This window comes from Syngnathus acus, chromosome 21 (genome assembly GCF_901709675.1).
Source record: "Syngnathus acus chromosome 21, fSynAcu1.2, whole genome shotgun sequence".
Classification (NCBI taxonomy): Eukaryota; Metazoa; Chordata; class Actinopteri; order Syngnathiformes; family Syngnathidae; genus Syngnathus; species Syngnathus acus.
In genome coordinates this window covers 6,592,039-6,603,927 of record NC_051105.1, presented here as the reverse complement: position 1 = coordinate 6,603,927, position 11,889 = coordinate 6,592,039, and the positions used below count along the sequence as shown (strand labels likewise).

Here is an 11,889-nt window from a genome sequence, read left to right as displayed (position 1 = left end):
ACATAACCTTACATAATTGGAAATAAAAGTTTCAGGGTATATTTGAAAAAAATTCTTAAAAAGTGGTAACATTTTTTAAATAAATTGATGAAATACTCAGAATTAAAAAAAAAAAAAACTACATCTGTAGTTGGTTAGGTGGTTGTTGTTTATATTGATTTGTGGTGATTATACTTTTAACTATTCCTTTCACACTATACAGAATAAACAAAATAAAAAGGGTCCACTCAGACCATAAAAAACTGCTGCAGTGTTTATTAAAGCAATAAAAAAAGAAGCAAAACATTTTTGTCCATTGTTTTATTTTATAGTTGCAGCTGTGTACACATCCTGTACTACTCGTATTACTTTACTCCATTTGTAACTCTCTTTTATTTCAAACATTGAACATAACATGACTCATTTTGATTGTCTATGAAGGCACTCAAACAAAGTGGTGCTAGTGGAACACAGCGATTTACCCAGAAAACGAAACTAACGACAATGTGGTAAGTCACGGCAAGACTTTTTTTTTTTTCCACAGCTCATTTTCTTGATTTGGTTACAGTTAAAGTAAAGTTAGGCAACTAAAGCTAAATACATTGCATCATACTTGGATTAGTAAGTTTATAATGTTCATCCTGAAAGCATTTGGGGAGTATTGTATGATTTGTGGGTAAAATGTTTGACTTTACTTTTGATGTGACTTTACAATTACATGATTATTCAGCACTGCTGTGATCCGGGGCTGAAATGTCGTCCTGGACCGGAGTGTCGGCCGGCGCCAGCGTGTCGTCTGTGGCTGGTGTGTCGTCTATGGCTGACGTGTCGTCTGGGGCCGGGGTGTCGTCCGGTCCCGGTGTGTTGTCTGGGTCCGCTGTTTCGTCCAGGTCTGCCGTGTCATCCGGGCCCGGTGTGTCGTCCGGTCCTGGTGCGTCATCCAGGCCCGGTGTGCCGTCCAGGTCTGCCGTATCATCCGGGCCCGGTGTGTCGTCCAGGTCTGCCGTGTCATCCGGGCCCAGTGTGTCGTCCGATCCTGGTGCGTCATCCAGGCCCGGTGTGCCGTCCAGGTCTGCCGTATCATCCGGGCCCGGTGTGTCGTCCAGGTCTGCCGTATCATCCGGGCCCGGTGTGTCGTCCAGGTCTGCCGTATCATCCGGGCCCGGTGTGTCGTCCAGGTCTGCCGTGTCATCCGGTCCCGGTGTGTCGTCCGGTCCCGGTGTGTCATCCGGACCCGGCGTGTCGACAAGCATGTCGACCAGGACCTGTTGGGCGGCCACGTCAGAGGGGCGGGTCACCTGCGGGGTGCCCATGGTGCTGGCCACGATCTGCGGCATGGCGTTGCCCTCCACGATGCTGCGCACGGCCAACAGGTGTCTGCGCTGTCTCTCGTGCACTAAGAGAGCGGAGAACCAAGATTAGAATCTTGCATTATAAACTACCAAAATGAACTTCTGTACCACATTCCGCTTTATTAAGATGCCCCTGTACATACTAACTTGTGTTGTTTGATTGCTTAGCAATGTCTGGCAATATTCTCAGGGATGGCAACTAACCTCTCTGCCTGACTGTGATCTTCTCCATCTCAGGAATGAGGAAGCCGTAGACCAACTCGGACACGATCTCCTCTGACTGAAGATTGTTGCGGCTGCTTGCGCAAAAAAACCAACAACACAGAATCAATCGTGCAGATTTCTTTTTTTTTTTGCAAACACATTTTTCCAGACAAGTTGGTAAGGGTCCATCACCTCTCCTCGATGGCGTAGGCGATGTTGTTGACCTCCTTGGCCACCCGGCGGATCTCCTCTCGGGCCTGCTGGTCTGCCGTGATCTCCATGGTGTCAAGGATGATGTCCTCAAAGTACAAGTCCACTGTCTCTTGGTGGACCTTCACCACCTACCCCACACGCACACTCGTGACGCAATCTGTTTTAGCAGGACTCGATCCAGCCGACGTACCTCTCTGAAGATCTGGTCGTCCTCCCTGCGGCGGCGTTCCTCCGCCTGCCTCCGGCCGCTCTCCTCCGCCTCTCGCCGCAGTCGCTCCCGCTCGGCCAGCAGTGTGAAAGCGTGGATGCGGCGCTCCTCCTGCAGACGGATCAGCTCCTTGGACAGAGTATCGAACACGTACTCCAGCTGGCCACCTACGGCGGCAGCGTGATGAGCCTCCTCGCGTGACTTCTGCCAGGGAAAGAGAAACGATTGCAGGTAGAATTAGTAAACTGGCTGGAGTCAAGTATAGAGAGCTACAGCCTAAAAATTTAATGGTTGAGACAAAAATGGAAACCCTCAAAAATAATCAATTAGATTTTCAGCACTAAAATGCCACAGGAAAGCACCAAAGCACTACTTATATAAGCGCTTCAACCTCAGTTCAACAGTTCTTGGTACTAAGCCATTGCTAGATGGCACCATGGCACTACTTTTCTAGTAGAAACTCCTCCTCCCCTCACTTCAACATAGTTCCTTGCAGTGGTGGAGCTAGAGGGAACTTCCAAGTGTCAGACCAGAGAATTGACTATGTCCTATTTTTTTTCCCCCACTTTTCGATTTCCATATTATCAGCGTTTTCTGACGCATTTTTGGTGGGGATTTGCAGACTCCCTGAGATATACTTTTCCAAAAGAAGCTCCTCTCCTCACTTCAATATAGGTCGCTAGCACTAGATGCCACGAGATGGTGTCAAAGCACGACTTGTGTATTAAACAATGATTTAAAAGGAACAATATAATACCTCAAGTTGCAGTTTCTCTCTCTCTTCTTTGAGAGCCATGACCATCTCTTTGTCAGCCTTCTGCATCTGCTGCTCCTCTGCTCGCAGGGCATGTGCCGTCCTCAGCTCCTTGATGAGGTCCAAGTGGTTTTCTTTGCTGGTGAATATCTGCACGGTGGCACACATACAAGTGCTGAGCACGGCAGCGAGAGGATGAAGCCGCCATGTGTAGGCACATGCAAACAAACACCTCCGTTTGGATGCTTCTTCCCCTCAGGAGTTTCTGCAAATGGATGACTGCCAGCTCCTTCTCCTCCTCCCCCTGGAGAGCAAAATGACAATTAAGAGGTGAGACAAAATGATCACGTTTTAATGTAAGTATGTCAGAGAAGAGACCTGACCTCCGGAGGTTCCTCCACGGTGGGGGTGACAGGACGAGGAGCAGGCTTTTCCTTCTTGATGAGATATTTGGCCATCTCCTCTCTGAGGTTCTACACGAATATGGATGATAATCAATGAGATGTGGTGGCACATATAGGTATGTATATATATTTTTTGATAACCTTGTATTTGTCCATCAGAATGCTGCTTTTGCTATCAGGGGGTTTGCTCGTGTTGAGTTTGGGTTTGGATTGTTTCTTGTGCAGCTTGAGAAGCGCCTCACTGGGTCTATTCATTCGATTCAGCAAGCCTGGTAATGACAGTTCAAACTTGGATCTTAATCATTTCAAATATCAGCTAAAAAATCATTCAAACAGTTTCAATACGCACCTTCGTATGTCTCTAGGCGTTCGTGATTTGCAGTTTTTTTGAAGTTGTTGCCGCATACTCGTGAGGCACACGTCAGCGATGAGTACACCGTGTAGTCTTTACAAGTACCGAGCTGTTTGATGTTCTCCTCCATGTTCCTCCGCTTTGTCTCCAGCTTCCTCATTGCTGCATAGCCATATTTTTTTTTTATGTTCAAAAGTTATCGATGGGTTTGATTCTCACTCGTTCTACCGAAGCAACGCTCAGTCTCACATCTCATGTGCTGCTTGTCCACTTTGTGGAGCTTGCTTTCCTTCTCCTTGAGCAGCTTGGAGTAGATATTGTTGAGTCGATCTTTGGTCAAGGTCAACTGGGGTTCGTCTTTATGCTGCAGCATTTCCGCCAGTATGGTCAGACGAGCGTCCTGCAGCCTGCAGACGACATTGTGCTGAGTCCGACATGGCTACTGCCATCTTATTAAAAAAAAAAGTTATTTTGTTAAACTATTATTAAAAAAGACTAAATATAAACAAAACATAGCCTCTATATAAATATGTGAACAAATAAGCCATTGAAACCAGTAATTTACTTCTGTATTTTTCCTTCTCTGAAGGCCCACTCTTTTGCTTCCATTTCCTCCATCATCCGCCTCCGTTTACGCAGAAGATTCGGGTCATTGAATGTAGGAAGTCGAGCTTCCCACACCCGTCTGGCTCGCGCCCGCTCGATCATTTCCACTTCTTCAATACTCGCAGGCAGGCCTCGCTCTGACGGTAAAGTGTGTGCTCTTACTGAGTACACTGGGCTATATATTATGATCTCAAGAGTGGCTCGTGTGTGTGTGTATGTACCCCAGGTGAAAGAAGCCAGCGCCAGCAGCTCCGGAGGGGTGGTCCCGGCACGTAGCAAATAATCCGGGGTGTACGGGTCTGTCTGTGCTTCGCTCTCCCTGTAGTCTGTCTGCACTGCCACATTCAAGTGGGTGGGAGATTCCTCAGCCTGTCTGCCAGCTGCTTCTAACTCCTCTCTGATGAAGATGAAAACGATTTTTAAACATCCATCAAATTAAAAAAATAATGGTGAATGTCAAACTTACTGATAACTATCTCGATTCACATCCAAGGGAGTCAGTTGCACAAATGGAAGTGAGCTGAAAAAACCCCCAACAGAGTCGTACCATTATCTTTGTGACTTTCTGAAATGGCCAGTGAGTGTTTGGAGTTGCAAAGGGAGCCAAGTTCAAACCTTTTAAAATATTTCCAGCGATCAGGTCCACTTGGTTGAAACGTTTCTCTTTTTTTCATCATTGGCTGAATAGTAGGAATAAATCTGTCAACAAAGACAGTCATGAGTAACACCAAACTTCAATGGTAAAATACAACATGCAAATTTGTGTATGTGTTTTTGTGTTACCCAGCCAGTTGCTGGAGGGCCTGCTGTCGTTGTTCTGCGTTGCCACGCCAGCGACGGTCCATAGAATGTGGCGATGGCTCAAAGGAGGGGTCCAGACGAAAGGTGACCTTCTCATTGTTGAACATGTTTTCAAACCCGGGCAATTTTCTCTGCAAAGCAATAAATATAGAATAAATCTATTCACCTATGATGGCTAGATTTCATATTATGAGGTCTGTCATTTTAGCATAACTTTAATATTTTAACATGATAATTTATCATTGATAAGTCACTTTATAAAATAGTTTGAAATGCTTTTTGTTGTGGTTTGCAAAAGGTGGTTTAATTGTTTACTGTTACATCCATACCTTTTTGGCATTTTAATTTTAAACTGAGCATTTTTTAAGGAATATACCACTGTACATTTGTATACAGTACCGTATACTACATTGTGGAGGAGTTTAATTGAGTGGTAGATGTATTTTTTTTAAATTAAAGTTTCTTACAATTGGCGGCTTGAATGTCTTAAAACTGGTCCTGACATGGTCGATCTCGGAAGAAACGAAGTATACAGGCTCTGCAGAACAAAAGTGACATTTATTACAACTGCCAATATTTCCTCCAAAACAATAGCTCGTCCTACGAGCTGGCTCGCTAAATAAACGTAAAAGACTTACCATACAAATAGTCATATTCACGCTCCCGTTTGGAAACTCTTGAGTCGGTCGGCTTGGGAATGGTACGAGTGACAGTTGACATTTTTAATATTGATTTTTATCCACACAAAAAATCGCAACCGGTGCCTGGAAGAAATAAAGCTAGTGAAGTCTCAATGAGAAGTAATGTATTAAGCAGTAGACGCTTCTTGTATGCGTTCTCTATGACGTCATCAGCGTTGACAAAATGTATATTTAGACGAGCATACTGCATGTAAATATTTGAATGTGTTGTTCTATGATGTAGAACTATTTTTTTGACGCATGGCTGCCTTACTTTGTCGTGTAAGAAAAAGAGTGCACGGTGTATCCTAAGATGGCTAGCAACGTGTTTCGTATCCTCGCTGTGTTACCATGGAAACTGTAAACTTGAGACAAACAAAAATAGGTTCGAGTGACAAGTTGGAAACTTCAGTATCAAAGTGACATAAAATATGTCTTATAAGTCATTCATGTTGGAAAATGTGTCTTTGTTTTGTTTTTAAGAAAGCTGTTATGACAGAGAACGTCAAAGAGGAAGGGTCAACTACAACTCCCAAGATGCTCTTGGCCAAAGGCCGAACATTCAGGTAAGAAACGTTTCTTGCTTGTTAAATACTTCTATAAGATAAAACCCCAACTCAATTGAATAATTCAAGCGTTTGAACATTTTTTGGCAATTGCCGGAGCATTTGCTTTGCCTTTTTTTTTCCTGTCACAAAAACGTAGTTTAGTAAAGAAAAAAATCTCAAAATACACAAATACAATAAGTGTCAGAGGTTTTAGATTTGGAGAAAATAACTGATACTGAGAAATACATCAAGGCAATAGTGTTTTGTGTAGTGTTATCAACCAAAACATATTCCATGACCCTCGAGTTGATTTTGACGTAAACAGGATGTCAAGCTTGTCTTTATCTCTCTCATCCTAAGTGTGTCAATGTTGCATAATGATTGTGTTTTTTTCCCCTCTTGTCTTCCCCAAAGTCAAATGTATCACAAACAGTTAACCTCCGTTTTATTTTTGGCCTAAGGGAAACTACGCTGACTTAAGCAAACACAAAGCTGTGATTTCTTGCAAAACATGCCAGCTCCTCACAGTCAGCTGAAGCTCTGCGGCCTCAAAATTAAGATGTGGGGTTAATATTGAATCTCAACACATCATAGAAAGAAAGTAGTTGCATTTAGTCATTCATGGCTGTCATGAAAATTATTTTCCAGTGCCCTTCTCCCACTTCTTGATTCAAACAAGACCATAGAAAAAAAGTAGATGCGTTTAGTTATTAATAGCTGTCATGAAAATTATTTTGCAACGCCCTTCTCTCACTTCTTGACAAAAAAACAGCCTACATGTCTGGCTCTGATTAATTTTCCATAGAAAATATGTAATGAACCGAGTTATGATTCATATGTCCCAAGTGATGAAACAGTTTATAAAAAGTTCATACTTAACAAGTGGTTTCATCACTTTGTGTTAGTGTGACTTTATATGTCGTGCTTGTACTACAAGTTTCAGATCGACAGATAGTATAAAAAGCATGACAGTTAATACGATTTTTGTCTTTATAAACCACCACCATCAATTTATAATGATTCAACCAATGTAATTGGAATGTAGTTGTTCAGTTGTTGGAATTGTAAATAAAGGGTTATATTTAAAAGTCATGCTGACTCATAATGTTAATTCCAGGACATGAACCCAGATTAATAAACAGGACATAAGATTACAAAAGATTTTAATTTTACCAACAGCCGGGTCAGTAAGAACTGATCAACTTCTAACATCTGAAATGCTAACGCAGCAACCCGAGTAAAGATAAAAAGTACAATTTTCTGTAGAGAGCAGCAATCAACTTCCTGTGATGATCACATGATGATGCTTGTGGAGGAGGAGGAGGAGGAAGAAGAAGGGAGGGATGTATTGTTGACCACAGTTTTCTTGTAAATGTGTTCTGTGGATTAGAGATGCAACACTCTTTAACTAGTAGCTGGTTCGGTCTTGAAAAGATGATTTAAAGCCGTGTGGATAGCTGAAGATGAAGGAGCCAATTGGGGTTTCTGCTGTCATTCTCTTGTTGTCATTGCTGTGCCAAGCATGGACTCAGGACTCAGGTCTGTAATGTAGCTGCAATATGGGTACCAGTGTCTACCTTCATCTACCTTTACATAAACAGCCATAATGGTCATCATTGATCGGCAGCCAGGTAGTTAATAATTTCATAAGACTTTTTTTTTTTACTTTTAGCATTTTATATTGTTTTTATAGCTAATAAAAATTTCGTTTTGTAACTTCATAGTTTATAACTGCCTAAAGATCATTAGTATTATTTTTTAATTATGACACTTTTGGACCATTCATTGTTTATTTTGTTGTACAGTATGTATTTTATTCCTATTTTCATTCTTATTCATTTCAAATATTTAGTGTTTTTCTAATTCGTTTTATTTCCTTGCTCATTATTTATTCAGAGTTTAGTATTTTATATTGTTTTTCATCGATTTTATTATTTTGTACTTTGGTGTTTATTTTTATAATTATATGGTTTATAGTTTTTGTTAGTTTTGTTTTTCAAATAATACTTTCATAATATAAGTTTTATAGTTTCTCTTTTAATTTGTATACCAGATATATAATTGACTAATTTCAATTATTTATTGAGACTTTAATTTCATATACTTTTACAAGGTTGGAGAGGAATTAATTTACTGCATTTAGTTTAGTAGTGTATGAGCGCACCACAAATAGATGGCTTCGGTTGGTGAAGATAAGAGTGCAGTTATGAGTCATAATGTTTACAGCTAACAGAAAGAAGAGTGAAGGAGACGTGGGCAAAGTAAGATGTTCCGTTGAAAAAGCTGAACGATGCTTGACCTTTTTTTTTCCGAACCAGTTAGCTCTGTACAGGATTGAAGTCATTCTTTCCACTTGCCCAAACATTAGGTAAATTTGCTCAAGCACAAGTTTGGCCAAGATAACAATAATCTTTTTTTTTTTTTTTTTACAGTGACCCACTTATATTTCAATGTGGGGAGTGAGGTCAAGCTGAACTGCAGCAACATGTCGAAGGACTTGATGTCGAAGGAGATTACGTACATCATCTGGAGAGTGGGCCTGGTTGGAAACAAGCAGTGTCAGGTGGGCTGGCAAAAGTCTGAGGGTTTATTAGACACCTGCACTGACGGCAAGTCCCTGCACGGCATCTCGGAGTCTTGGTCCTACCTGCACATCCCCAACTTCTCTGAGCGCGACGTGGGCATATACATGTACGAAATGCCTTTTGCTGGAGGAATCCACACCTGTAACGTCAGCGTGTCCATTACAGGTGTGACAAGCAAATTTTCACATTGGGCAACTTTGCATGTTGAAAAAAACAAAATTTAAAAAGTAGCTATCACTGCAGCATCTATCAATTCTTTTTTCCCAGTTCCTCCCAGTATCTCCTCCTGGTTAGAGCTGAGGGACAACAACAGCATGGTGGCCGTCTGCGCAGCGGAGGGAGGAAAGCCGGCCGCCGATGTCACGTGGCGCCATGCCGAAAACGAGTCAGCCGTGGTGACGCAGTGGCGTTCCGGTGGATTGTTCTCTGTAGAAAGTCGCCTGAAATTACCTGAGGGCCCGACAAACGCGACATGCGTCATCAAGCATCCATACTGGGAAGCAGAGAAGACGTTGGTACCAAGGCACCGAAAAGGTTTGTGAATTTTAAGTTCTGCCAAACAAAGATGAGTCAATGAGTGAACACCATCTAAGAAGCTTGAGGACACAAAACAATCAGACTGTGATAAGCTTGTACATCAGAAAGTTAATGGGTACTAATAAACTACTTTCTCATTTACCACTCAGGTCTTCTTGATACTGTTGTGTGCCTTCTCATAGTTGTGTCAATCTTGATGGTCCTAACTGCACTTTTATTCTTTATATACAAAAAGCTAATCATGCTCAGGTGAGAATTTAGAATCTACTTCATTTAAATTCTGGAATATTGTATTATTTTATTTTATTTTTGTATCTAAATTATTCTTTAACTACTAAACAGTTTCGTTTCCTTTCTCAGAAATTACTTGATCACAGACCGCTCGGCAGCCAAACCTGAGCCCGTTATACACAAACCTGAGGTGTTTTTAAATCTTTCTGTTAAGGTTTAGTTTCTTTTCTGTTTCCCAGCACAATTTTGTTTTTCGATAATGACACCGCACTTTGTCTGTATGCTGTTTTTTGTTTCAGATTGAGGGAGTAGAGGAAGTGGAGCCTTATGCCAGCTATGTTCAACGTGTCAACTCCATCTATAACTCATGATGTGCAAAAAAAAATAAGCAGTACTTGCACCACTTGACTAGTCAGTGCATGAAGTCCACTACTCTTGTGCTATGTTAACTAAACTTGGGGAAAACCGCTGAGAGAAAGTTACACCATACATCAAGAATACACTGGACACAATTATGTTTGACCTATGCGCCGTGTACCTTAAGTATGTGTCTTAAATGTATGTTTACATATACTTCAGGTTGCTTGAGAACATTAATTGGAAGTAAAATACATATTGTATCTATATACCATATCTTTAAATATATTTCTGCAACATGACATGCACTGCAGAAATGTGACGTGTTCTTTTTTCAATGAGTGTTATCACCACAGTGTTGTTATTAAAAAACGTTACTTTTTTTTTTCTTCTCTCTTTTTCTTTTAAAATCAACTCAACTGCCAGAAGTGTAGCTGTTCACCAGTCATCACATGAAGTAAACCAGCACCATTATTTTCTAGTATTTCTTGTTATATTATTAAACAGTTATTCATTCTACAATACATAACATAATTATCAAACATTGGTGGTGACCCAACGTTTTTACATGAAATACCACCTAAAAGAATCACTCCCATCTCCAAGCGACACCATCGTGGCTAATATAAAATACTGTCCCATGGAAGGCATAACGGTTCTTAAAAAAACAAGACCTCTTTCTAAAAAAATCTATTTGTACATACAGTTTGAACATGCTCTGTGCATTAATATAAGGAAAACTATTTGATTAAATCAAAATGTATTGAAGTCAAAATAAGATTTATAATTTTACCATTGCCTGATGGGAGCTCAGCATCAGCTGTCAGGCTTGTGAGTGAACGATTCGTTCAAAAGAACGAACCTTTTCAGTGAACGAGAGTGAACGAATAATTTCCTAAAGTGATTCGTTCTTTTTTCAGTTCATATGACTTCAACCAGTAGGTGTCGGTAATGCGCATTGAAGCTGGTGCCACCTCGCCGTATAACAAAACGAAGAAGAAAATGACGTAACTTCCCGTTTACGAACGATTCGTGAATTGCATTTCCGGTTCACCAACAGAACGGATCTATGAGTGAACGAGTCAGTGAGTGAGTGATTTGCATGTTACCATTGCCTGATGGGAGCTCAGCATCAGCTGTCATGCGATGTTTGGATGCTTTAAGGCAGGGGTCACCAACTCCGGTCCTCAAGGGCGCCAATCCAGCCTGTTTTAGGTGCAGCCCTACAACAACACACCTGATTCAAATGATCAGCTCATCAGCAAGCTCTATTAAGGCTGATAGCGATCCTGATTATTTGAATCAAGTGTGTTGTTGTAGGGCTGCACCTAAAACAGGCTGGATTGGCGCCCTTGAGGACCGGAGTTGGTGACCCCTGCTTTAAGGTAAGCAAGTTCTAACAGAGAAGAGAGCATGGAGTTGTTGTTTTTTTTAACACGTATATAAGTGCTTATCAGAAGAAAGAAAAAGTGGCTCCAGACCATTTTAGCCAATTTGGTTGTCACTTTCAATCTGAAACTATTTATAGTATTCAGGAATAAATAATGACCTCAAATGTAATGTGCATGTTAACAAAAAGGTCAAAACTGCATAAAAGATATACATTTACAACGTCGCCCTACAGCGTCATTACCGACATTTAATGCTTTGCGCCTGCAGACATTAAAGATGATAATAAAACATAACGCCGACCATACTATAGCGCACATGCAGACGTGAGGAGCGTAGAATTCAAATAACCTCTCGATCTTATTCCATCAGTATGGTGAAGAATTGAACCGCAAACGCATCCAAAATGAAAACCATGTCACGAGTTAATGCTGATGACTTTGAGTTCTACTGGTCGCTTGAGCCATTAACCTATATAGGATACGTATCTTCCATGCAACTCAAGCGAGGTTTGCTTAGTGTAGTGGTTGGTGCTTTGGACTCTCACCCTAGCGACCCGAGTTCAAATCCCGGTGGGACTGAAAAATATTTTATCATGGAAAAATTTGCAACACAGGTTTAGGGTTAGGGGTGGAGCTAGGGTTAGGTTTTGGGTTAGGGTTAGAGCTAGGGTTAGGTTTTGGGTTGGG

General features: G+C 41.3%; 2 protein-coding genes across 6 annotated transcripts; one reads left to right on the top strand and one right to left on the bottom strand.

The window, feature by feature from the left end:
• Positions 1 to 505: 505 nt before the first annotated feature.
• On the bottom strand, positions 506 to 5,896 carry cfap91 (cilia and flagella associated protein 91). Of its 3 annotated transcripts, none has more exons than XM_037240115.1 (18): positions 5,828 to 5,896; positions 5,512 to 5,637; positions 5,341 to 5,411; positions 4,856 to 5,004; positions 4,688 to 4,771; positions 4,539 to 4,592; positions 4,294 to 4,469; positions 4,032 to 4,209; positions 3,716 to 3,873; positions 3,464 to 3,628; positions 3,256 to 3,383; positions 3,094 to 3,183; positions 2,943 to 3,014; positions 2,714 to 2,860; positions 1,939 to 2,160; positions 1,728 to 1,876; positions 1,536 to 1,627; positions 506 to 1,375 (listed from the first exon to the last, which is right to left on the bottom strand). In XM_037240115.1, the coding sequence occupies exons 2-18, from the start codon at positions 5,591 to 5,593 to the stop codon at positions 702 to 704; spliced, it is 2,691 nt and encodes an 896-aa protein (XP_037096010.1). In that variant the 5' UTR covers positions 5,594 to 5,637; positions 5,828 to 5,896; the 3' UTR covers positions 506 to 701. The 3 variants fall into 3 exon arrangements, with proteins under 3 accessions (XP_037096010.1, XP_037096011.1, XP_037096009.1); XM_037240116.1 differs by having other exon boundaries at positions 506 to 740; positions 975 to 1,375; positions 5,512 to 5,879; XM_037240114.1 differs by having other exon boundaries at positions 5,512 to 5,879.
• Positions 4,860 to 10,194, top strand: si:ch211-214p13.9 (cell surface glycoprotein CD200 receptor 1-A). 3 transcript variants are annotated; one of them, XM_037240156.1, is made up of 7 exons: positions 4,860 to 4,957; positions 6,037 to 6,119; positions 8,534 to 8,851; positions 8,954 to 9,220; positions 9,373 to 9,472; positions 9,584 to 9,644; positions 9,754 to 10,194. In XM_037240156.1, the coding sequence occupies exons 3-7, from the start codon at positions 8,587 to 8,589 to the stop codon at positions 9,823 to 9,825; spliced, it is 765 nt and encodes a 254-aa protein (XP_037096051.1). In that variant the 5' UTR covers positions 4,860 to 4,957; positions 6,037 to 6,119; positions 8,534 to 8,586; the 3' UTR covers positions 9,826 to 10,194. The 3 variants fall into 3 exon arrangements, with proteins under 3 accessions (XP_037096051.1, XP_037096050.1, XP_037096049.1); XM_037240155.1 differs by lacking the exons at positions 4,860 to 4,957; positions 6,037 to 6,119 and adding an exon at positions 7,416 to 7,640 and having other exon boundaries at positions 9,406 to 9,472; XM_037240154.1 differs by lacking the exons at positions 4,860 to 4,957; positions 6,037 to 6,119 and adding an exon at positions 7,421 to 7,640.
• Positions 10,195 to 11,889: the final 1,695 nt, after the last annotated feature.